Here is a 23027-nt window from a genome sequence, read left to right as displayed (position 1 = left end):
TGGCCCCGCCTGTCCTCTCCTCTCATGCTAAATAGGTCCACGCCCCTCTGGCCATGCGTGGTTTGCCGTGGTGGTCCTGCAGGGATCTCTGGTGGTCTCTTGAGGCTGAAGATTTTGATCTTCCTCATGGCTGAACTTTTGAACTCTTCCTCTCTGTGCTATTGGTCTTTCGGTGCTTTATCTGAGTACATCTGTCAGTTTTGATAGGCTTGGGGACAGAGGAGTTTCTTTATCTGGGTTGTTTGCATCCTCAGTCCCCGGTATTGCTCTTTATGCAAGAAGGTTCAGAAATTTGCATTTTCCTATGCCCTTTGTACCATGGCAGAGGTTTCTTAAGTAGAAGGTTAAAATTCAACACGTGACTCTACAAGCTAAGATATAAATGCTTAATTCATTTTGTTAACTTAGGTGAATTCCAAAAATCTCTGTTTCATTACCTAGCTATCATGAGGTAGGAATTCTTTGTTCCATATAAGATTTGGAAAATAGAAAGAAAAGACAAACAGTGTAAGTTCAGCTCCAAAGTCTCCTTCTGAAAAGATCTGGAAATGCCTTGTCAAACACTGTGTAAACTTACTCTGTTCATGAAAAATAAGGGAAGGCAATAGAAGGAAGAGTTCCTAAGACTATTACAGCATTTAACAAGCCAAAGTTTTGAGTCAGAGCCAACCTGGAACACTTTATTTTGATCTTCACCTCAGCTGTATTTTACAAGCCCAATTCTCCCAGTTATTATTCTAGCATATATTCACAGTCCCCACTTACCCTGAAGCTCGTGCTCATTCCTCAGGCTCTTGGCACTCTTCCTAAACCCCCAGTACTCGACTCTTGGGACTAACTCCCTGTTTCCATATCTCCTGAAATTGTTTGTGCCTCTGGGGTTAAGCACCAAGCCCTTACACCAGATATACCATGTCTCCAGTCAGTCTCTTCCCAGTGTGACTCTCACCATGCATTCAGGTACCCCAAAAAATTACTTTCTGTTCCTGCTCTGAATATCCACTCCAGGTTTATGGCAGAAGTGAGCGAGAGGTGAAGATTCTTCTACCCATTGGACGTTTATAAGGTTTCTTGGCTGTGTGGATTTTCAAATGCACTTTAAGTGTTGAGCTTTTCAGGAAGGTTTTCCCACACTTGACACACTTGCAGGGCTTGGCTCCTGCATAGATCCTCAGGTGGGCACCAAGGGCTGAGCTGTGCTGGACCATTTTCCCACACTCCTCACCCTTGTCGGGTCTCTTGCCACGGTGAATCCTCAGGTGCACGTTGAGAGCTGAGCTCCAGCGGAAGCTGTCCTCGCACTCCACACACATGTAGGGCTGCTCCTAAGTGTGCAGGCTCTGGTGCTTGGCCAGGGTAGTTGCTGCACCTCCAGCCACACTTGATGCACTGGAAGGGACTGGGCAGGAGGCCACCGTGACACAGGGCAAGGCCTTTCCCCCAAGGATCCGGCGGTGAGTGGTGACCACCGAGCTCTGGCTGAAGCCCTTCCTGCACACACACGGGGCTCTTGTAGGGCTGTCACCTGTGTGCTTTTGCATGTGTGTCACCAGTGAGGAGCTGTGCCAGAAGGTCTTCCCACACTCCTGGCACTCATAGGGTTTCTCTCCAATGTGAACCCAAATGATGGCTGAGCTGTCACAGAAATGCTTCCCACACTCCTGGCACTGGCTTCTCTCCAGTGTGGACCCTCTCCAGTGTATGATGAGGGGGGAGTGGTCACTGAAGCTTTCCTCACAGCGTGGGCAATTAAAGGGTTTCTCACCCTTGTGGCTTCGCTGGTGGATGATGAGATGTGATTTGGCTGAAGCTCTTCTCACATTTGTTGCACAGGTAGTGTCTGTCTCCCATGTGGGTGCTCTGTGCCTGATCACATTAGACCTCTGGCTGAAGGTCTTTTTGCACTTGCTGCCCTGGTAGGGCTTCTCCCCTGTGTGGATCCGCTGGTGATCAGGTCCGAATTGCAGGTGAAACTCTTTCCACATTCAGAGCAGCTGAAGGGTTTCTCTGCCAGGTGGATCTTCTCGTGCTGGCTCAGGTATGAACTCCAGCTGAAGCTCTTCCCACACTTTGAACACTTTAGGTTTTCTCCCCCACCTGCTGAATCTAAATGGCCCTGTTCCCACACATGGGCAGGTCTGACTCGTCCTCAGCAAGGATAGCCTTGCTGATGTGGGCTTTACCACTGTCCTTGCACTCCCAGACTTCCACCCATAAGAAGGTACCATTCCCCATCTCTTTGGAATACACATCTCTCTCTCTCACTTTCTGTTTCCAGCTCCTGCTTGTGGTCCTGTCTGTGATCAGCCTCCTGGAGGGAAATCTCCTGTGAGCTTCCTGGAGGGGAACAGATGGAGTTCATCTCTCATTGAACTCTTCTGATGAAGGTTGCCCTTCTGTGTGTCACTCATGGTCCTGTCCCCTGCAGTAGTGAACACAGGAACTAGCAATGAGTAGCTCCCTGCTTCTCTGAGGGGGAAGTCCAGACAGGGAGACCACCAAGCCCTGCTACATGTCACCCACCATGAGCTGACAGCACAGAAGAAGCACTTGGTATCTTCTCAGGGCACAGTAAGGGCATGGAGACTGAGCTGAGTGGGAAGGGAATGTGACTTAAGGGTGGGAGGCCACTGTGGCACAGACTGCAAGGGGATCCTCTGTCAAAGTTATAGCCCTAAAGGGAAAGACTTGCTTGCCTTCAAAGCTCCCATGTCCAGCAAGGTTAGAAGAACATCATGACTGCTTTTCCTTAATAATTCACACTGTAGCTACTTCTCTTCCTGCTGCCTGTGACTCACTGCTCTTCAGCCAATATTCCCATGCTTGATCATGGAAGAAATCGGCCTACAGCGCAGAAACATCCACCCCTACCCAGCAGACTATTTCTTTCCATTCTTCATTCTTTCCTTCCAGTCATAGCCCTTTCCTTAAAAAGAAAGCTCTGCAGAAAATTGTATCTACATTTCATCTACAGAACAGATAGACAACTGAGTAGAATGATAAACTAGTTTATTAACCTTTAGACTGAAACATTTGGAGGTTCCTGGTTTTTCATAGGTTACGCTCATTTGGAGACATGCTGGAAATTCATGCTAGAGTGTGAAGTACGATGGGCTGGACAGCACTGCTTACAGCCTGAACATCATCCTGTTCAGTCATGGAACAGGACGTGATCTAGCAGATTAAACCCCTCAGTTTTGTTTCAGCTGATCTGCAGATTTTGGAAGACACCGCTACACTGGTTATACCAATCCCTAGAGTTTTGTTTACAGCACTCAGGGCTGAAAAACATTTGCAGTACAAAGGTACTCAAAAGCACCTCAGAGCAGCAAACTGACCCAAATATTGTCAGTGCAAAAAGAAGAAAAAGCCATACTTTGGTTTATGTCTTTTAACATTATGAGCATATTCTTTGCTGAAAAATATACAAGATGGATTTCATTTTGGGTCATTTTGAAAGGGCATTACATACCACAGGACTTTGCCATACTCTGCCTACAGATCTTCCTGGAAGCAGAATCTATTTACTGAGGGAGCAGAAGAGGCAGAGCGAGTGTGGACTGTGCAGCATGGTACACTCCAAATTTTCAGCATTCAGCTCTTCCCTTCCCAGACAGGTTCCATGCAACTTCTCACCTTGTGAGCAGTCTCTCTACTGGCTCAATGTTGGGCTGCCTCTGGTCAAAAATTTGCTTTTTGTCATTTATCCAAAAGGTTAAAGCCAAGCTGGGGAGTGCAGATCCTGATCAGAGGAAGGAAAACAGACGTAATAAATGCCTATCATGGTAGCAATGCTGTAGGGTGGGATTATAGGAGGATAAGTATTTAGGAGCTGAAAGTAACCTAGACCATAGGAAAATGATGCCCAGAAACATGACTCGGGGACACTGTCTGTTCTGCCATGCACACTGTGACACCACTGTTCAGGTCCAATAACCAGGGCCAGCTCAGGTAGCATGCACGTCAACTAGACATCCAGAGAGCTGCCTGGCAGCTCGCTGCCTTCTCACAGGTGTCCGAATGTTCTTAATACTGCACTTCCAGACCAAAAATGACTCCTGATGAGTTTTGTGTAAGAAAACTGTCAATTCCTCAAACCATTTTCTCTCCATCACCTTTCTTCCTAGTGTTCTTTGCCATGATCTGCAGCCCTGTTTAATGCTTTGTGGATCCTGTCTTGATGGATCAGCCAAGCATGCACAGATCTGGGCAAGAGACAAGATTTTGATCTGCTCACACATTATCAACAGCAGCAGCCTAAAGGCAGAATTTCTTGTCCTGTGCTACAGAAGAATGGCCTTTTGACTGCCTCTTTCCAGATGGATTTTGTAGGGCTGGCAGTGAGCAGAAAAAAAGAGTCACACACACCTGTTGGTGCACAAACACTGCCTGGGGGAGGGGGCAGCAGGATGGGGGGCAGCAAGGAGGAAGCAGGAGCAGTGGAGGATAGAGTGTTCGAATGCAGGTGTTTGTGACATCAGTGGCAGAGCAGCAGAGATGACAGCTCCGGCAGGGCAAGTGGGCCCCAACCGTCATAGGCACTGCTGCCAGTGTCATGACGGCCTTGTGGGCTTGTCTGGCTTTGTCTGGTGAGTAAGAAATGTCCCTCCTCCAAACCCAGTTGTGAGGAAGGGCAGCTAACCCAGCTGCTCTTCAATCTCCCCTTCGCTCCTCAGCTTGGGCAGTTTGGAGGCAAAAGGAAGGAATGAAGCATCCTCCAATGCCTCAGGTGCAAAGATCCCAGGGCTTACAATTTTGGCAATTTTCACCACTGGAGTTGGTATTTTATTCATCAAGGAGGGCCACAGAGTGACCTTAGAGCCAGACAGGAGTCAGATCTGGATGCAGGGGCACAGGCAGGAGCAGAGGTGGAGACTGGAGATGCCATGCCAGGGACAGCTGGGTGCATTAAACCAGACATGAGTGCTAAGGCACAGGTCTGGAGTTAACCCAAAAAGCTAAGAGGGAAGAGTTGGCCCAGTAAAGCAACAGGGGAAGCAGGAGAAAGAGGTCTGAGAGAGGACTTTGGTTAAAGACCTATTTTCCCAGAGGAAGAGAGTTTGCAGAGGCTAAAAATCTTGGAAGGAAACAGTCTAATTGCTCCAGCCCTAACAACAGAGCAATATTCTCAGTTTCAGCCATGACTTCCAAGACATTTCTTCCAGTTCAAGATTTGAATCTCCAGAGCTTTGTTGAAGGTCCCTCAGCCACATACTGTCACTCCTTTCAACATGGGCAAAACATGTTTTCCACAGGTCTGGACCTTCCATCCCTAGCTTGTAAATGCATTTTCCATGTGCTGGATCCTGCACCCAGAAAAGGCAACAGAGATCTGGATTCAGTCCTCCAGCTCTTCCAAACAGGTCGTGGTTGGCATTTCCTCCCCCCCTCTGACTCCCTGCACTCTATTTTCCACCAGTGCTCTTGGGCTGGGGCTGCATAGCTGGCCCTTGGGGCACAAAGGCACAGCAGCCGGGCACACCGCTCTCTGACCAGGAATATCACCAGTTCTTCGAGTTCCTGCAGAACATCATCCAAGCCAGCACTGCCTGCCACCTTCGTGAGCTATACGGCTGCAAGAACTCACTTGTCCAGAGACTGGATGAATATGAAAATCATGGAGTCATCCCTCCAGGTAAAGCCAACCATGATTCCCAAGGACAGGCAGTTGGACAGGAGTCCTGCATGGCCCTGATCACTGGGAGAGGAAACACTCAGGATCTGGGGAGGAGAAGGGGCGGGGGAGAGAGCTGGGTAGCAATCCTGCAGTGAGGAGAAGGCATGGGCATCCTCTCTCACATTTCATTGGATCCACATGTGTTCCTAGGACCAGCCTCCTCTCACTCCTTGGGTCATTAAGATGACCAAGAAGCAGTGGAATTTCTCAAAGGTCCCCATATGACACAGGGGTTTTCATGGAGGGATGTCACTCCACAGGGAGGTTATTGCTAAGGGGGATGCCAGCACTGGAGTCTATCACTGGGTCTGTGTCTTTATTTGCCTCTTTCCAGGTCCTATATGCTCTGAACTTCCAGGAAAACCTTTCTTCCACAATTTCTGCACCTTTTCTCTTTATCGCTGTATTATGAAAAAGTATTTCCTTAAGGTGAGTTATTTAGCTATTTCCTGAAGACTATGGTGTACTCTGGGCAATTAATAGGAAAAAGAGAGAGCCCTGAATATGAGTAAGTGGGAAGACAGAAAGCTAAAAGACAGGGAAGACAGAAGAGAACCATGGGCAGCCCATCATCCAGGTTAATTAGCTAACACAGATGGCACCTGCATCTCCTTACCAAAAAGGAGAATTTGCAGAATGCATTCTTCAAGGAAATGAACCTTTGAGGACCACCTCAGCCCTCTTCCCCAGCTCTCATTCCCAACCAAGTTAGACAATCTAGGTTTCTCCAGAAGAAAGGTGGATTCATGTAGGCCAGAAGAAGAGAGCAAAGAGAGCTGTGAATCCCAAGAGAGATTTATGGGAAGACTTGACAAGGAAAGGATATGAAGGTTTATTTTGCTTTCCTGGGCTCATCTTAGTAGGAAATGGGAAAGATGAGATTGTGCAGTGAGAGCTAAACCCACAGAACAGGGCTGTGCATAGATGCCTGCTCCTAAGGCTCTCCAGAGGAATGTTTTCTCCTCCACAGAGGACCATGTGCCCAGGACAGAGCAGAGTGAATCAGCGCGTCAAAGAAGACACCAACATCATCATGAGCAGTGATGCCATGTCATCCAGAAGCTTTGGTCCCCAGCCAGTTCCCTCCTTGTCTCCCACATCTCACTCCAGACTTGGCACAGAGGAAGCTGTGATCCCCACCTCCTCACCTGTGAGCACGCAACCAAATCCTTCCGGCCCACAAGCCACAGAGGTGACAGCCAGTGGCCAGCAGCAAGGACATCTGCCCAACAGTGACATTGAGGATCTCCTCCTGAGGATAACGGACAGCCAGGTGCAGACGTCACTGCAGACAATGAAGTTGTTGATGTCCGTTGGGAATACAGTGAAGGAGGAGGAGTTGCAGAAGGCTGCCACAAGCCTGCTAGTGGCCCTGAACAATGCAAATGTGTCTTGGTCACCAACCAACTGATACAGCTCAACAGTGTGGTAAACACAGGGGAAAAGCCATCTCTTCCAAATGCCTGGGGAAACAGAGCCATGAGAAATGCTACTGCTCAGAATTCAAAGAAAAAGATTGCATCCTCTTGGAAGTAAATGTATTGAAAATATATCATTCTCTCCTGTAAAAACTGTTTACTCAACATTAATATTCTTTGTTGTGTCATTCAAGGGATGTCACAGGAGAATGACTGATGGCTTTTCTTCATTAAATGTAGGTGTTCCTGCTCAAAAGCATTAAGAACCTTCTTTGAAAATATGTATGTGAATATGTATACACAAGGGGTGCTCTACAAGTGCAGGAAGGCTTTATCCTGCAAGGGAACTGCTGGTCCTACACTCTCATTGTACTGGGGTTTGCACATGGTTGACATCTACTTCTGAAATGTTGTCATGAAACACACAGGATAAACATTCATATTAAGAGCCTCCTCTTGTCTCTCACAAAAAAAATCAGAGAATCTGATTCTTGGAACTTTGGCTGAAGTGCTGTTTCTTTTCTTAACAGTGAACATGCCTGTAAGTAAAACTGTGTGAAACCATCTGGAGTCTGCACTTGCTGCTAAAAGCAGAGTGGGAACTCTCCAAGAACCAGCTCTGGTTCTCTGAATCTCCACTCAGAAGAAGATGGTGTTACCTCAAGCTCAATTTAAGCTTCAGTGGTTTTGGTTTTCAGGAGACCACCACTGAAGTGAGAATCCCCTATTCACCTTCCCTTCTACAGGCTTTCTTGTTTTCTATTCCACCAAAGCACTGAGGAGAAAGGGTCAAAGGCAGCTCTCTCAATGACACACCACACCAAGCAACACCTCTGTGGAGACAGTTTGGGATGCTGGTTTCCTTTACACTGCTAAGTGACACAAACAGAACTGAGTGAAATACAGGCTCTGTGTCTATCCATTGAAGGAAGTCGTTAGCAAGATCTCAAAATTACAGGTCCTCCATTGTCCCGGGAACTTTAATCTTTCCCAAGGCCGAAGGCAGGTCATACATGGGAAATGTGCAACCCCTGCAACAGTCCCTAGCGGGTGGGATCCTTAACAGATCGTACACCGTCCCGGCCTCACTCAGCTCATTCCCTTCTCCCTGGAAGGTGTCCAAAGCTGCCGGATCCCTGCCTGAGGCACCACGGCTTGTGCCCCCATCCAGCCGCCTGGGCAACGACAGCTTCCCCAGCTCCAGCAGCGGGGGCACTTCTGGCAGCAGGCTTTGCTTGCCATCCCCACCCTCGCGGCTTGGCTAGCAGCCCACGCATTTGGGTGCCAGATTTGGCAGCCACGAGCAGATCTCTGCAAATTTCCCACTCGGAGGGCTCCGGCCAGGCCCTGCCCGGTGCCGCGTCCCTGGAGCATCCTCCCGCCGGGGCTGTGTGCCGGGAGAGCCGCTCCCGCACAGCTCCGTTCCCCTGGCCTGCCCGGCAGCCGGAGCCCGCCGCGGCCCCGCGGAGCGCCCGCTCCTTCCCACGCTGCCCCGGCGGTCCGGCGGCGTTCCCAGCCCGTCAGGCTCAGCTGCTCCGGTCCAGCCTGCCCCGAGCGTGCCCCGGGCGCGGCGCTGGCGGTGCGGGCCCGCTCGGCCGGGGGGCAGCGGGACCCAGCCCGGCTCGCTGCCCCCGCCGCCCTCCCCAGTGGTCCGGCCAGGAGGCGGCTGGGCGCGGGTTCGCGTCCTGTTGGCCACCGGGGCTCTCCAGAGATGGGAGCATCGTCAGCTCCCGAGTCGTAGCGCATACCTGGGCACACCACCCAGCTGGGCTTCCAGCGGTCCTTTCGCCGATTCCCAGCGCTGTCCGAGTTTCGCTGAGCCTGCGGGCCCTAGCAGGGAGGGAGTATCACTGCTGAAGCGTAGAGCTGCTTTCCGTCACAAACTGGGTGACAGGCTGGTGTTTTCTTCCATGGGGCCACTTGTGGCAGCACATTTCTCCCTCTCTCAGGATTTTTCATAAAGGCGCACAGAGAGAAATGAAAGAGAAAACAGTTTCTATTTCTGCTCCTTGTTTTTCCCATGTGGAATGTGTTTGGAGAGTTGTTTACCTAGAGTGATTGCTTGATTGAATTCTGGTGAGAATTGTTTGAGCCTGATGGCCAATCCAACCCACCTGTGGCTGGACTTGAGCAAGAGGGTCATGAGTTGTGTTAGAGTTAGGGATATAGAGTTAGAAAATGTAGTATGTAGTTTTAGTATCTTCCTTTATATAATATATTAATGTATTTTAGCATAGTTATAATAAAGAAATAATTCGGCCTTCTGAATTGAGTCAGGCATCATAATTTCTTCCCATTGGGTTCGCCTGCATTTTCAACAGCCACTTTCCTTGAGATGACTGGAGGCTTTACTCCTTTACTCTGCTACTACTTCTAAGGGTTTTCAGAGACTCCAGTCACCATGGAAGCTTCTGTATTAAGGTGCAACAGAACACTTCCCAGGGCACACATATGTACAGCTTATGCCACAGGAAAGGATCCATCCATCCATCCCAGACAAAGTTTACCAATTGCAGTGCCTCCTGCAAGCACTGCTTGTGCTCAGCCATGTACCTTTTCCCCATAGGAATGCAGGAATAGCTGTTCCCTTTGAATGGCATAGAACAGTAAGTAAGGGGCTAAGGTATGTGGCAATGACAGAAAGATTTTGGATGGACTTTTGAGAAGAATGGCAGAAAAAAGGTTCACCAAGCCTTCCCCACATCCAGCTGAGGAAAAGTTTTTTCAGTTTTCAGGAGCAACTGCCTTCCCAGTTCAAAAGCTGCTGCAGAAGTCTCCTGATCTTGGGAGATAGTAACCGCAGCTTCCACCGGAGTGCAGCCCAATAAAGCAGGTTTCAAGACATCTTCATCAGTTTGCTGCTGCTGCTATGCACAGGTAACCCACTTGTTGCACCTTGCAGAGATTTTCTTCACTGGGTATTCAAGAGCAGCTCGTTGTGCTTCCTCCACACAGTATTTATCAAACATTAGGTCTTGTAGGGCCTCATGCTCAGGGATGGGCAGCTTCTGCTGATACCTGTGAAGAAGGAAAACAAAGAGAATTTGGAATAAGAGACCAAAGAACACCATTTAGTCCAGGCTGTAGAGATGTAGCCAAGTTTCTAAAATGTAATAGGTAGGAGAAGTAAGGGTGTTTGGAGAAGAAATTTTTCTGCAAGCACTTTCTTAGGAAAATAAAGGTGATGTTGCTACTAGGGAATTGCTCATGTATATTATTAGTTAGCAGACAGCTGAGCATTTATACTATTGGCTATCCAGGCTCAAGCTATCCTAACCTGACAGCTGAATTATTATAAAAGCTGGATACACTCTCAAGAAAGGCTTCCAGTCCTAGTAGGATTTGGGACCAGGAACCGTTCCTAGCTTAGAGATGAGCATGGATCTGAGGGTGCAGGCAGTTCTGGCCAAAGGCTTCCTCCCTCTCCAGTCTGGCAGGTGTCACAGAGGCTCTGGCACCAATGGTGACTCTTGCCAGAAGTAACTCAAGTTTGGAGATCTTCCTCATCCTGCTCCTGCACTGCTGATATCAGGGAATTTCCTGGAGATGGCAACACCTGCCTTTGCTGCTGTAGCACCATTCTGAGCATCCTCTCCTATGGCACTGCCATAGCCTCCTGGGAGCCATGGACTTGGAACTGCCGTGTCCAGGAGAATCGCTGCTGTTCCTCTGGCTTCTGGGGGTGCATATTTGGAGGCCTGCTTTTTTATATTCTGCTTAAAAAAAAAAAGGTTTCAGACCTTGATTCCCCTCTCTCAGCCTTTAATAAATCATCTCTTCTGTAACTCTTTTGGAGTGGACAAAAATTTCATAAAGGTCTTTCTCATAACCTTTATTGTGACTATGCTTCATAACTGTTACAACTCTTATTAGATCCTAGATTATACACCATCTTTTTCCAGATTAGAAGTTTAAAATATACAGTACAATTCTTAGTTTCCTCTAGGTACAAGATGTTATTACACATATTTACCTTTTTTTTTTTTGTAAAAACATTAGCAATTTTTTCACTGTTTTATATCTTTCCCTTCTGAACTCATTTGTTTCCTGTTTTTACTTCCCTTTCAGAAGACCTTTTATATGATTTATTCTTGTAATGATTCTCCAGTCCTTCCATACAACTTTTTAGAGATGTAGCTGTTGCAACCTGTACTTACTAGATATTCATTGCTGTTTTGATGTATACTTTCGTAAGATGTTAAAACAAGTATTTTTCATTTGTGTGGACTGCAAATTTTTTTTACATTTTTAGGGGAAAATATATTTTAAAATATTTGGATAGCATATTTAAAAATAAAGTTTGATTACCCGCCCAATAGCCATCAAGTAGATCTGTTTCTGTCATCTAAAAATAAAGCAAGCTTTTGATTTGACACAAACATTGAGACTTTTTTATCCTGTACAAAGGAAAGTAGAAAAAATATGCTATTACAGTTTTATCTTCAACTGCACATCATTTTATTCTTAAGTGAAGACTCCTCATTATTGAAGAGAACCAATTGAGGCAGTGCAGCTCTAGGTTAACACATGATCAGAACCTCACACTGGTAATTAAAAGCAGAAAATAGCTTGGATGCCATCACAAGGCAACAGCACATTCTCTTGTTGTCATTCCCTCTGTCAGACTAAATCTAATTCCATTACAACCACCCTTGTGCTGCAAAGGTGGAGCTCTGATCTCAAAAATGCCATTTGGGGCAGAGATTTTCCATGTGTGAAGGCATCCTCCCTTCCCAGAGGTATTGGAAGTTCCCCTCTCCGCACTCCATTCCATCCATAAATTGAACACTGACAATCCAGAAGCGTTATACACTACAGCACTGGGATGTATTTTGTTCCTTAGGTAGATCTAAAGCAATCTGGAAGTTTTTCAGCCTCTTATGCCCTCTTCAACTGAGCACTTGTAACTTTTCTTCCTATAATAATCCAACCAAACTACTTTACTAACTGCTCCAAGTAATGGCCAGAAGATTTTGCTGTGTTTTCCCCATTATGTTTTATTTTAACCTGAGTTAAGTTAGTACTGCTTTGCAAATGCTGACACTTTTATATTTGAAATTCCCATCATACTAGAGAGATTGGATAGGTGATCTTCAAACTTTATAGATGATACTGACCACAGAGTATCAATAGGAAATATCAGGACAAAAGTTAATCCTATATAGACATCAAAAAATCCTCAATTTTTAATTTTTTTTTTTTATTCTGGAAGAAACAAATTTAACAGCACTGTTATGCATACAACAAAGTGACCTAGGAATGAAGATGAGCAAGCTAATAGTCCTTCAGATTCCAGTTTTCAAGGGTGACATTAGTGGGACACTGCTTGGAGCACTGCTTACACAGTGCTTATGTCAGGATGAAGCTTACAGAACAAAGTAAGATGGGTTTTTTATTGGTCTTGAAGGGGTAATTTCTTTCACAAAACATCCAAGACTTCTCAGGGAACAGAAGGGATCACACTGTGCTGTGCAAGGCTGCCATGATCTAAGAGTCCAGATTACATTGCAATATTTAAATAACCTTGGCATTGACGGCAAAAGGGCAGTGCGATTTCCAAGGCTACGTAATAAAAGGCTGTGTGTAGATCCAGCTCTGAAACAAAGCCCAGCTACAAGATACATTTGTTTTCTAGATTTGCAGAGAGCCTTTTTCTCTTTCCCAGACCATCCTCTCCAGGATGATTGCAACAAGACCAAAACAAACATTCACCAAGACAACTCCTCCAAACCTGCCAGGAAGATCAGTGCATTCAGCTGCTTCTCCGAAACACTTTTCAATTTACACACTTTTCTACTTACTTTAAAAACTAACAGTATATTTATGTGCCATCATTTTTAAAAAGTCTCTTTGCTTGAACATAACTACCAAGCTTGTTAAAAGCTGCATAGTTAATACTATGATCCCTCTTTCTTTTTTTACATTACTCCTAGGGGGTGGGGGGTCGGGGGGGGAGTGAGGGGCAAGGAGACAGAGACACCTCACCTCCAGATGTCTGTGTGGAAACAGAGGAGTGTATTCTGTAGGCTACCCTTTATAAAGACTTTTGAAAGACCCGGTCTGGATATTCTCATTGTTCTGAACTCCATGCCCCCTCGGGGTCCAGCCAGCAAAATGCTTGAAGCTTCATACAAGATCTGACTGGGAGAAGCCCCTGTCAGTTAATCTTGGAGTTTAGTTATATGGCATATCTGGTAACATCTTTTTATTTGCTTCACCTTGGAAAACAAAATTCCAAGGAGCTCTTGAAATTAACCTTTTCCAAGAGCTCCTTTTGTATCCTTTAGTTGCTCTGAAAGATAACAATTTAACAAGAAAATAAATAGATGAAGCAAAATTAGCAGTATTTTATTTGCCCTGAAACTAAGAATTTATAACCTTCACTTTTTACAAGCATGATTTTATACAAGTGATAAGGAATTAAGTTTTCCATCCACACTAAAGAAATGGATGTGGCCTTACCCACAGCTGCATTACCTCCAAGGCTGTTACTGCTCTGCCAGGAGTTCATCCATGGCCATGGTTCTGAGGTGCTCCAGCACGACCCCATGCACAGACATTGATGTTTCAAGGGGTACCTGCTGAGCATGGCCTTATCCACAGACACAGAGGGTTCAAGTTTATCCTTGGGCCACAATCCCTTCTTGGGCATGGACATAACCACAGCCACAGATGCTCTGAGAGGTTCCTGCTCTGCCATGGGCTTATTCCCAGCCACTGATGCCTGGGGGTGGCCTGTTCCCATGTGGGCTCATCCACAAGTCACAGCTCCCTCGACTGGAGCTCACACTGGAGTTCCAGCAGCACAGAAACAGCAGCGTTTCCCTGGCCACCTGCCAGCCAAGGTGTGTCACCATGGCTGTCATCCTTGTCCCCAGGCAAAGCACAGCAAGAGGAGAAGCATTACAACCAGCATCAAAATCAAAATGAAACCCCTAACGAGCCCCATGGCAAGCACAGGAGCCTGACGACTCGACAGCACCAACAGTGAGAAATCAAATCCTGCACATTTCAGCCAAAGCTGCTCTTATCTCAAACCCTTCAAACTCCATGTCAGGAGCTTGAAGGGTTTGAGTCCAAAAAGGACTGCCATGGTTTAATCCCAGCTGGCAACTCAGCCCCACACAGCTGCTTGCTCACTCACCCACAGCGGGATGGGGGAGGGAATCAGGAAAAGGATAGAACTCATGGCTTGAAATAAACACAACTTAATAGGTAAAGGAAAAATGATGCACACAAACACTGCAAAATAAGTAATCTATTCCACATCCTCCACCTGCAGGTAGATGTTCAGCCATCTCGAGGAAAGGAGGGCTCCATCACACATAACGGTGACTTGGAATGACAAACACTATCACTCCTGACATCCTCCACTTCCTTCTTCCTCCAGCTTTATGTGCTAAATATGATGCCATAGGGCATGGGATACTCCTTGGGTCACCTGGGGTGAGCAGTGTCCCCACCCAACTCCTTGTGCTCACCCAGCCCACTCCCTCGTTGGTGGGGTGAGATGCAGAAAAGGCCTTGATGCTGTGTAAACACTGCTCAGCAAAAGTGAGAACATCCCTGTGGTAGCAACACTGTCTCAGCTCCAATCCAAAAGAATGCTCATGGCAGCTACTATGAAAAAAAATTACCCCAGGCCAATCAGCTCATCTCAGTAGCTTCACAAAAGCTGGTTTCCATATCAAAATAAAACTCAGTTGGTCACAGTCATGTTCCATATTGTCAGATGCTGAAAACGGCACTAATTTGTAACCATTTTCACAAATTTTTGTTTAAGGTTCCGCAGTGCAGTATTTCCACTGTTCACCTCCTGACAAGCAATGAACAATCAAACCTCCTTTGCAGGTCTATCTGTGACATTGAGGCTGCCACTGCCACGGTCTGCAGCATGAAACACAGGAGATGGTGCTACTGAAGCAAAAAAACACTGCCATACATTGTCCTAGCTCCCTGTGCCAGTGAAATATATTTTGTCATTCAATCTATATGCTCCAATTTTATTTAACAGTTTTCATCCCTGATACCTAGTATTCTCTCATTACTAAAATTCACATACCAGTCTTTGGCACCAGCAGGGAAGAAGAAGCCTTTAATCATTGCAAACCTGGCCACTGCATGCCCCAAGCTACTGGCACACCACAGGAGAGGAGTCCAGTTGTCAAAAATTATGGTAGGTGAGAATTGGAAGCAAGAAGCATTTGCAAACCAAAGCACATGGGTAATGATCCAGGCCTGAAGTCCACTGATTTCATACTTATTCACGATACTTAAAATATGAAGGAAAAAGGGAGTGTTAGCGACCCCATATTAATCCAGCTTTTAATTAATATGGGTATGCACAGAATACAGAGAAGCTCCATCATGGGCTCATGAAATGACTGCCTCATCCTCCCAGCTAAATACCCTGAATGTTCCATTAGACTCTACTGTACCCATCAGGCTTTGTTAGGGTGAGTTTTTCTCCTCACAAAACTGAATTTAGTCTCTCTCCCAAATGCTAGTAACTATAGTAACAAGTTAGTAACAGCTATAGTATCCTTTCTAACAGTTCACATCACATATTTTTTTTCAAGTCCCTTGGGTTAATGGAGCTTGAGCAGGTAAAACTACCTTGCCAAATATCAGCAATAGTCTGCTGACAATTTTAAGTGCCAAAACTATCAACCAGTACTTTTCCACTGATGGTATGGTGCCTATAAGATTAATAGTTTCCCTAATTATAAGAGATAAAAAATGCTGTAACTTGTTCTAAAAGATAATATAGATCACTTTCCATTTTTGTTTCAACTGAACCAGTGAGGAAGGTGAGAGCATTTATGTCCATGTTTCCTCTGGCTACACAATGGTTATTAAAGACTCTAAGAACAGCATACTATAGTTTCAGAAGATTGCTTGATGTGCATGTATTCCAAGAAAGACCTTCCCAGCAGAGGTGTCATCCTATTTCAGTGGTGAGGCAGAACAGTTGGTAACTAGATTCAGCTCCTTGTCCTTTTATTTTGAACTATTTTTTGATCTATTAATTTAAAACAAATGGGTATCGTTGTTATATAGTTGCTTTTTTGTAAAAATCTTCTTAAGGAGTCTTTCTAGGAGCAGAAGGCGCTTCAGCCACCGAGCAAGGGGGATTGCTAAATAAAACCAAACGTTCTGGAAGAGTGGGAACCAGTGTCCAAGGAAATAATTTACACCTGCACTTGGGTCACAACATCCTGCTGCAGCGCTATGGGCTGGGTACTTTAGGCATCCACAGAGCCCTTAAGGGCAACTGGGCCAACTTGTCTTGTTACCAAGGCAGCCAAAGAGTCCCTCAGTCACCCTGGGGCCCCTGGGGTAGTTACTGAGCTCTCCACAGGCCTCTGACTGTTCTGTGCCATTTCCAATGGCCCACACAGAAAAAGACCTAGGGGTGCTGGCCAAGAGCTGACAAACATGAGCCCAGGTGTGCCCAGGTGGCCAAGAAGAACAATAGGATCCTGGCTATGTGCCAAAAGGAGAAGGTCAATGGTCACCCTGTTCTGCAGAGTTGCCCACCTGGTAGCTCCCTCCTCTTCTAGGAGGTCACTGAGCACTGTTGAAGTTAGATTTGCCTGTTTTGCTACCCAGTACTCAAGGTGGCCCAATTCCCCAAGTGCTTTGGCTGCCATGGCAAGAATGCAGAAACTGCAGCCCTTGCTGGTAATGATCAATGCTCAACGTTTGAGTCACAGTGTTTATCCAATTCTAGTACACTGCGCTTAACCTTTTGGATAGCTGAATTATTAACTTTAGTCTGCCAATTTAAAATTTGTGTTTAGTTAGGAGAAAACAGGGACAGCTGCCCGATGGCACATAGGCCTCCTATAAGATGAGAGGGGATCCCTGCCCAGACCCTCGCCCACAAATGAAAAGTGTTCCCTTTGGGAGTTTCAGGGGCACTTGACATTCGCTCGATGGAAGGTTGAGGTGCATGATGGCTTTGCACCAATTTGCCACCTGAAACTCTTTCCAGTGAATTTTAACAGAAATGTAAGATTTGGGGTATAATAGGGCTTGTAAATAAATTGAACGCAAAATGGGCAATAGCTGAACCTAACAACTTGATTTTGGCGGGCTCCTTATCTAATTCTGACAACTTGGAAGATCATTTTCTTAAAAGTAAAGGGTTTGTAATTGGAACATAATGCTTATAAATTAAAGGTGGCTCTGTATTGATGTTGTGTGTGAGGGTCCTGAGCTGCAGTAGATACTGTTCCAGTGAAAACAGGATCCCCACCAGGCAAGCTGACATGGGGTCATCCGGTGAGGCCATTGACAAAGATGATCATGTTGAAGCTCATGGGCTAGGGTCACCCAGACATTCTGCCTGGGTTGAGGCACAATCCACATTTTGATGGACAGGGATTGGATCAGCACTTAGAGCTAGAAGAGCAGTTGTTTCCACATCTTTGCATTGGGTGGGTGTCTCTTAAACACAAAAAAAAAAGGAAAAGCAAGGAAAAGCATTAGAGAGAACTCATATCAAAGTTTTTTCAGAAAACAAGGAAAGAAAATCTGGGACCTCTGGGTCCTCTACTTCTTTAATCTTTCTCCGATTGGAGGCGATGGTGGCATCTGATGGATCATCAGTTTGTGACAGGGTATTAGTCTGGTGATGGCAATCTATCTCTTTTGGTGGAACATAACGGCTTAACATATTTATGGGGAACCCACTTTGGACCTGAGAGTGTGGGTACGCTTGTGTACCCCTGCCCCCAAGTAAGTAATTCATGTGGCCCCCGGGTCTGCTGCGTCTCCAGATCTTTTATGAGCACGGGTGGCTCGTCATGGAATTCCAGCCTGTTCTTTTGGCTGGAAGTGTTGGATTACCAGTAGGCTGAGGGTCTGGGGACTTGAACTCCAGCTCTCATTTTCTGGCCTACATTTCACTCTAGCCAGCTCCTCAGCATCAGAGGAATACTATCTGATGGGTAATCCTTTCAGTACCCACTAGCTGCTGTTAAAACTTTCTTGGTGTTATCCCTGCCTCTGTCTGAATCTTTGTACCTTCCCCCCAGCTTGGGACCCCACCTGTGCACCAGAAGCTGCTCCTTAAATAAATAAAGAATATCACCAGAAGTGCAGGCCTTCCAACAGGAATTTTGGATTGACCACATTTATAAGGCCTCCATGGGCAAAAATATACTTTTGGTCTGGAATTAGGCAAGTACCACTGGAGCAGCACAGCTTTATGGCCTAGCTGGATTTTTCGTATGAGCCATCTTTCAGAGCTGTATAAATAAAGACCAGTGGATTCTAGTATATAAGTGGCCTACAGAACTACTGAGTGATGTCCACCCACCCACTATTATTATACATACCACCTCTCTATGGAAGTATGCTAATGCTTATGTTAGCTGGTCTAAATTTTCTACTGCCATTTATCAGGAAGTGAGCACTAAGTTGGGTTTGGAAGCAGGTCCAAATTTAGTCAAGGCAGTTTATTTTCCAAAGAAAATACTGTTGACAATAGAATCGGAGTTTACAGATTGGATCTTCTGAATGCACAGACACATTCAAAAGCGGCTTCCTAAAATATGGAGTAAATACACAAACTGGTCTCTACATACCATCCTAACATAGTCCCTGTGTATTTATGCACATTAGAAAGTACTTTTACTGGTGCTTTTAAAAAAAAGGCTCAAGGTGAGGGATTTCAGCAGCTCAGAAGGTTTAATGTTGCATGGCACAGTCTGATTTTTTTTTTTTTTGGCAGGTTTATATTGGCCAATATTTATTTAATTTTATGGAAGAGCTGCATTTTGTTTACATTCTGGCTGGAATTTTGAGATCCCTTCACCAGACACCCACAAATACCTAACTGCTTCTAAAAGTACAGGTTGTGCAAAAATAAGCAAGAGACAGCCTGTCAAAGCCATGTTAAAGGGAATAGAATGTTACTGAAACTCTGAAAGATCCAAGGAGCCCCATGACCCTGAAATTTTGGTGGCACTGAAGGGCTTTGCAGGATCTCCCCAGCCTTGGAAACTTAGCGTGGGTTGTAGGAGATAAACCTGGCAAGACCTAGAGAGGCTTCTGGAGTCTCCAGGAGTAAGGAAAGAGAAGGAAACACAAGGCTAAGGCTGGGCTCAGACTCTTCCTTGCTGCACAAGCCCAACTCACACAGAACAGCAAAGAGCCCATCCAACCTAAAAATCTCTCAAGGAGCAAAATCACAGCAGAACAATAATAGGAAAAGAGCCTTGAAAACCTTTCCTTGCTTCTTAAAATAGCTTTTCCTTGTGTGCCTGCTCCCCTGCCCTCGCCACCATTTACTGACAGCTTAGCACATAATTAAAAAGGGACTTTCATGCTGGGACAAACATGCAGAAAGGAAAACATTTTACATTTTTCTTTGCCAGTATATAAATTTCTGAGTAAATATTATTAAAGATACTTGCATGAGTGAAACAACTTCTTCTCCTGGAAGCCAGATGACTTTTTCTGGTTTTATTCTGCAGTTGACAAGATGATATCTGGTTATAGTACAGCAATAAAGTAATTATTCCCTGATAAAATTATAAGGCAAGGCTTCATTTTACAATTATCCATGAACAGATAGAAGAAGGTAATGTTGTATAAACATCAAAGAAAGAGCATTTGTCAAATGTCAATCACTACAACATATTGTGTGAAAGGGAAAACTGGCTTAGACTCTTTTAAAGACTTATGCTTTTCATTTTAAAATTTGATTCAATTTTGAAACCAAAAAAACTTGACCAAAAAAGCTCCACCAAAACTAACAAACAAAACCCCAAAACACAAGATCAGTTTAAGAAGAATTTTATAACCAGCATATACAGCAAAAATCTTTTCCAGAAAAAAAATTGTCCGGACCAGGGAATCAGGACCACTCCTGGTTAGACTTCTGCCAAACCCATTCAGAATCAGTGGTGTCCTCAAACGATTTCCTTAACTTTTATAATGGTACAGCACATCCCCAACTTCTTCACTTTAGTTTACTGCTTCTTTTGTGATGGAAAATTGTCCTTACACAAAGGCAGATGAGCTTTAGTTTTATAAATATCCACCTCCATAATTAAGATTTATGTTTATAAAAATATTTATACTTCCTCTTTTGTTAGGAGAGGAACAAATATATTTTATAATTAGGCAGGAGCAAGTAACAAGACATGCAATTGCGTTATTAGCATGTGTAAATTCACAATAGGAAGCCCTGTGAAACTTTGCTTGGGAAAAAAACGTCCTGGGCTTGCACAGTAGGTGACTGTTAACTTGCCAGTATCAAAATACCAAGACTTACCATATTAGTTCACTATGGGTTAGTCATTCCCCAGCAGTGGGCACTCAAGTGTTAGTTAGGTCTCACTGAGCCTCTGACACCAGTGATCCCTGGGCCTTTTCCATGTGTTGTTCTCCTCCAGACAGGTTAGCATAACAACAAAGAGATATGTAAAGAAATGAAACTAAAATATAATTAAAAGGAAACAGCATTAGAGAGATTTCTATTTATGTATCTGTACAAACATATCTGTGCATGTGTTTATCCCCAACAATGGATTACCTTCTTAACTTCACTGACTTTCATGATTATCAAATATTAAAATTAATTAATCCAGAGAGATTAAAATATATTCTACAAACATTTCTTTATGGCTGAATTAAAATCTATAGCCTTTAAAATAGCCCCTAAGATTAGAGAAATTGTTCAAACTAATTACCTTCTAGTACTGCACACCAACGTTACATTCTAGCACATAAGATAAAAGCAGGTGCTTTGCATTAAAATTACTGGACACCACCTTTTACACAATAATTACACTGAGGTTTAGTCTTTGGATGCTGCTACTGTGAATAAGCAAGCTGAAGTTTGTTAAAACACTAGTTTAACCAAGTGAGGTTCAGAACATGGTCTGGAACCTGCATAGGAGTAGGTGCTGGCTAGCCAGGGGGTACAATTTGCAGTATGTAGCAACACGTGTTGCTTCTGTTTAAAAGGCTTTTTGTTTGTCAAATAAGCTCCATAGTTTCGTACTTTTGAACAAAATTATACAAATTTACTGTCTTCTGACATTGGGGAAATGCTTGTGAAGTCTTCCTCTTAGTGAAGTGCCAATAATTAATAAATGTCTCTTCAGTTTGAGCATTTCTGTTAACAGGGTGCAGCCACTATAGCAATTAATGCATGCCAAGGCAGACATGAAGCCCCACCCTTTAAGAGTGAATTTATGACCAGCTGATGTGGTTTTAAGTGTGTGATGCTCCCAAAAGGTTAGCCCTGCCCTCCCTCTACTCACAAATACTGAGAAAAGAGTGCTTGTTTTGGCATTTCTTTCCTCATCCTCTGTGGACAAATGGCCTGTAAGTCCCCAAGGCAGGTCAGAACCGCAGGGGCTGTGACAGAAACAGCCACTGTGGGGTCAGCAGAGAATGAAACTCCCATGAGCACATGCTGGATCCCTCGTGGGTACTTATCCCAGCTGTAAAGCCGGTGGGTACTGAGTGAACTGGGTGTGGCTGGGTGATGGTCCCTGAACCTCAGAGAGACTTTTCCTGTCCTTTGTCATGCGTTACCACATGAGCCGCCCTGCATGGACATCCCGTGGCAGGGACCTGCTGGACAGATCTTGCCCTGGGTGCTCAGCCTCATCTACAAGATCATGACCAGCAGTATGGGATGGCTTCAGGCTCAGCCAGGCCATCTGTATCTCTTAGAGGCTTTAAATAAGTCCTGTAAGTCACCCATCACCTCCAGGCCACACTGCTGTGGAAGGGAATTTTGTGTATAGCATTCAGCCTTCTTCTGCAGACTGGCTCACCTTGGCACTCCAGATGCACAGAGGATTCACCTTACCCTCAAAGCTCCCAAATAAACAGGAGCAGAGACTCTGTGCTTGCAGGCAGCCTGTCAGGCTCTCACAGGTGCAAACACTTTTCAGTGTTCAAGGCTAGGCTTAATTTGCTGGGCTGTCATTGGGCTGCTCAGGCTATGTTTTGTGATCTGCCTGACACAAGCAGCATGTGGTTGGCTTGCCCACTAACATTTAGTAGCTGTGTACACCCACAGTCACACCCACTATGCACAGGTACAGATTTCTCTTACAGCTGTGTTCCTCTCTGCTCATACTTCAGCACTTTCCCGATGACAGTTTCATTCTGACCAAAACTATGCTTCTGAAGAACTGCCACAGGAGGGCTCCCATGTTTAAAGTTTCCAGAGAGGAGCACTTTGGCAGTGCATGCAAAGGCCTTTATTTCCCTTCACTCCTCCCTGCAGCACTAGGGAGGTCTGGCTCACACATACCAGGGAACAAACAGTTGTACTTTGAGCCATTCACGGTGGCTGCTATGACCAGGTTATGTTACACTGAAGGTCACCCTCGATGTCTGTCCCATTATATCACTGTTCCCCTGGCCTTCATAATTCCCTAGTATTTCCAAACTTAAACTCTTGGTGTGGTAAGTTGGATGATATTCTTAAAGAACCACATGATGGAGGCCTGTAAAATGAATTTGCCTAATTCACTTTCATTGGCTGAAGCAATTTTTTTGCTCCAGCTTAACCAAATGCAATTGCTTTATCTTCCTGGTCTTCTTATCAGATAGGACTAACCTATCTGGATCACTCTGAAGCAGCTGAATGAATCAGGAAGGAGTTCCAGGAGTGCTACAACTCACTGGTCTGTTCAGTTTGCCCATGGGGTTAGAGAGCTCAGCTATGACAAAGTTCCAGCCCAGGATCCTCACAGAAAGGTTTAGCTCCACAGACTGCTTTAATGAAACAATTTCCTGTCTAAAGATGCAAACACTAAATGCCTTCTTTGGAAAAGGCTAGAAGATAAAAAGCAGAAAAAAGAGATGCAGAAATGTGAACTTCTACCTTTTTTTTTTTTCCCTTCTTTTTCTGTATGAAAGTTTCTAGCACATCTTAAAACTTTTAGCACAAG

At 45.1% G+C, this 23027-nt stretch overlaps 1 protein-coding gene and 1 pseudogene across 1 annotated transcript; one reads left to right on the top strand and one right to left on the bottom strand.

Annotated features, from left to right (window-relative positions):
* Positions 1 to 874: 874 nt before the first annotated feature.
* LOC144246314 (uncharacterized) lies at positions 875 to 2540 on the bottom strand (annotated as a pseudogene).
* Positions 2541 to 5397: 2857 nt separating this feature from the next.
* LOC146763390 (uncharacterized) lies at positions 5398 to 7224 on the top strand (the record flags this gene model as incomplete). Its single annotated transcript, XM_085569110.1, has 3 exons — positions 5398 to 5635; positions 6012 to 6106; positions 6648 to 7224. Coding segments are annotated over 3 exons (774 nt in total), but the record flags the coding sequence as incomplete, so codon positions are not given.
* Between the last annotated feature and the right edge of the window lie 15803 nt (positions 7225 to 23027).

The sequence above is a fragment of the Lonchura striata genome, chromosome 1A, assembly GCF_050655825.1.
Source record: "Lonchura striata isolate lonStrDom1 chromosome 1A, ASM5065582v1, whole genome shotgun sequence".
NCBI lineage: Eukaryota > Metazoa > Chordata > Aves > Passeriformes > Estrildidae > Lonchura > Lonchura striata.
This window is presented reverse-complemented; position numbering and strand designations above follow the sequence as displayed.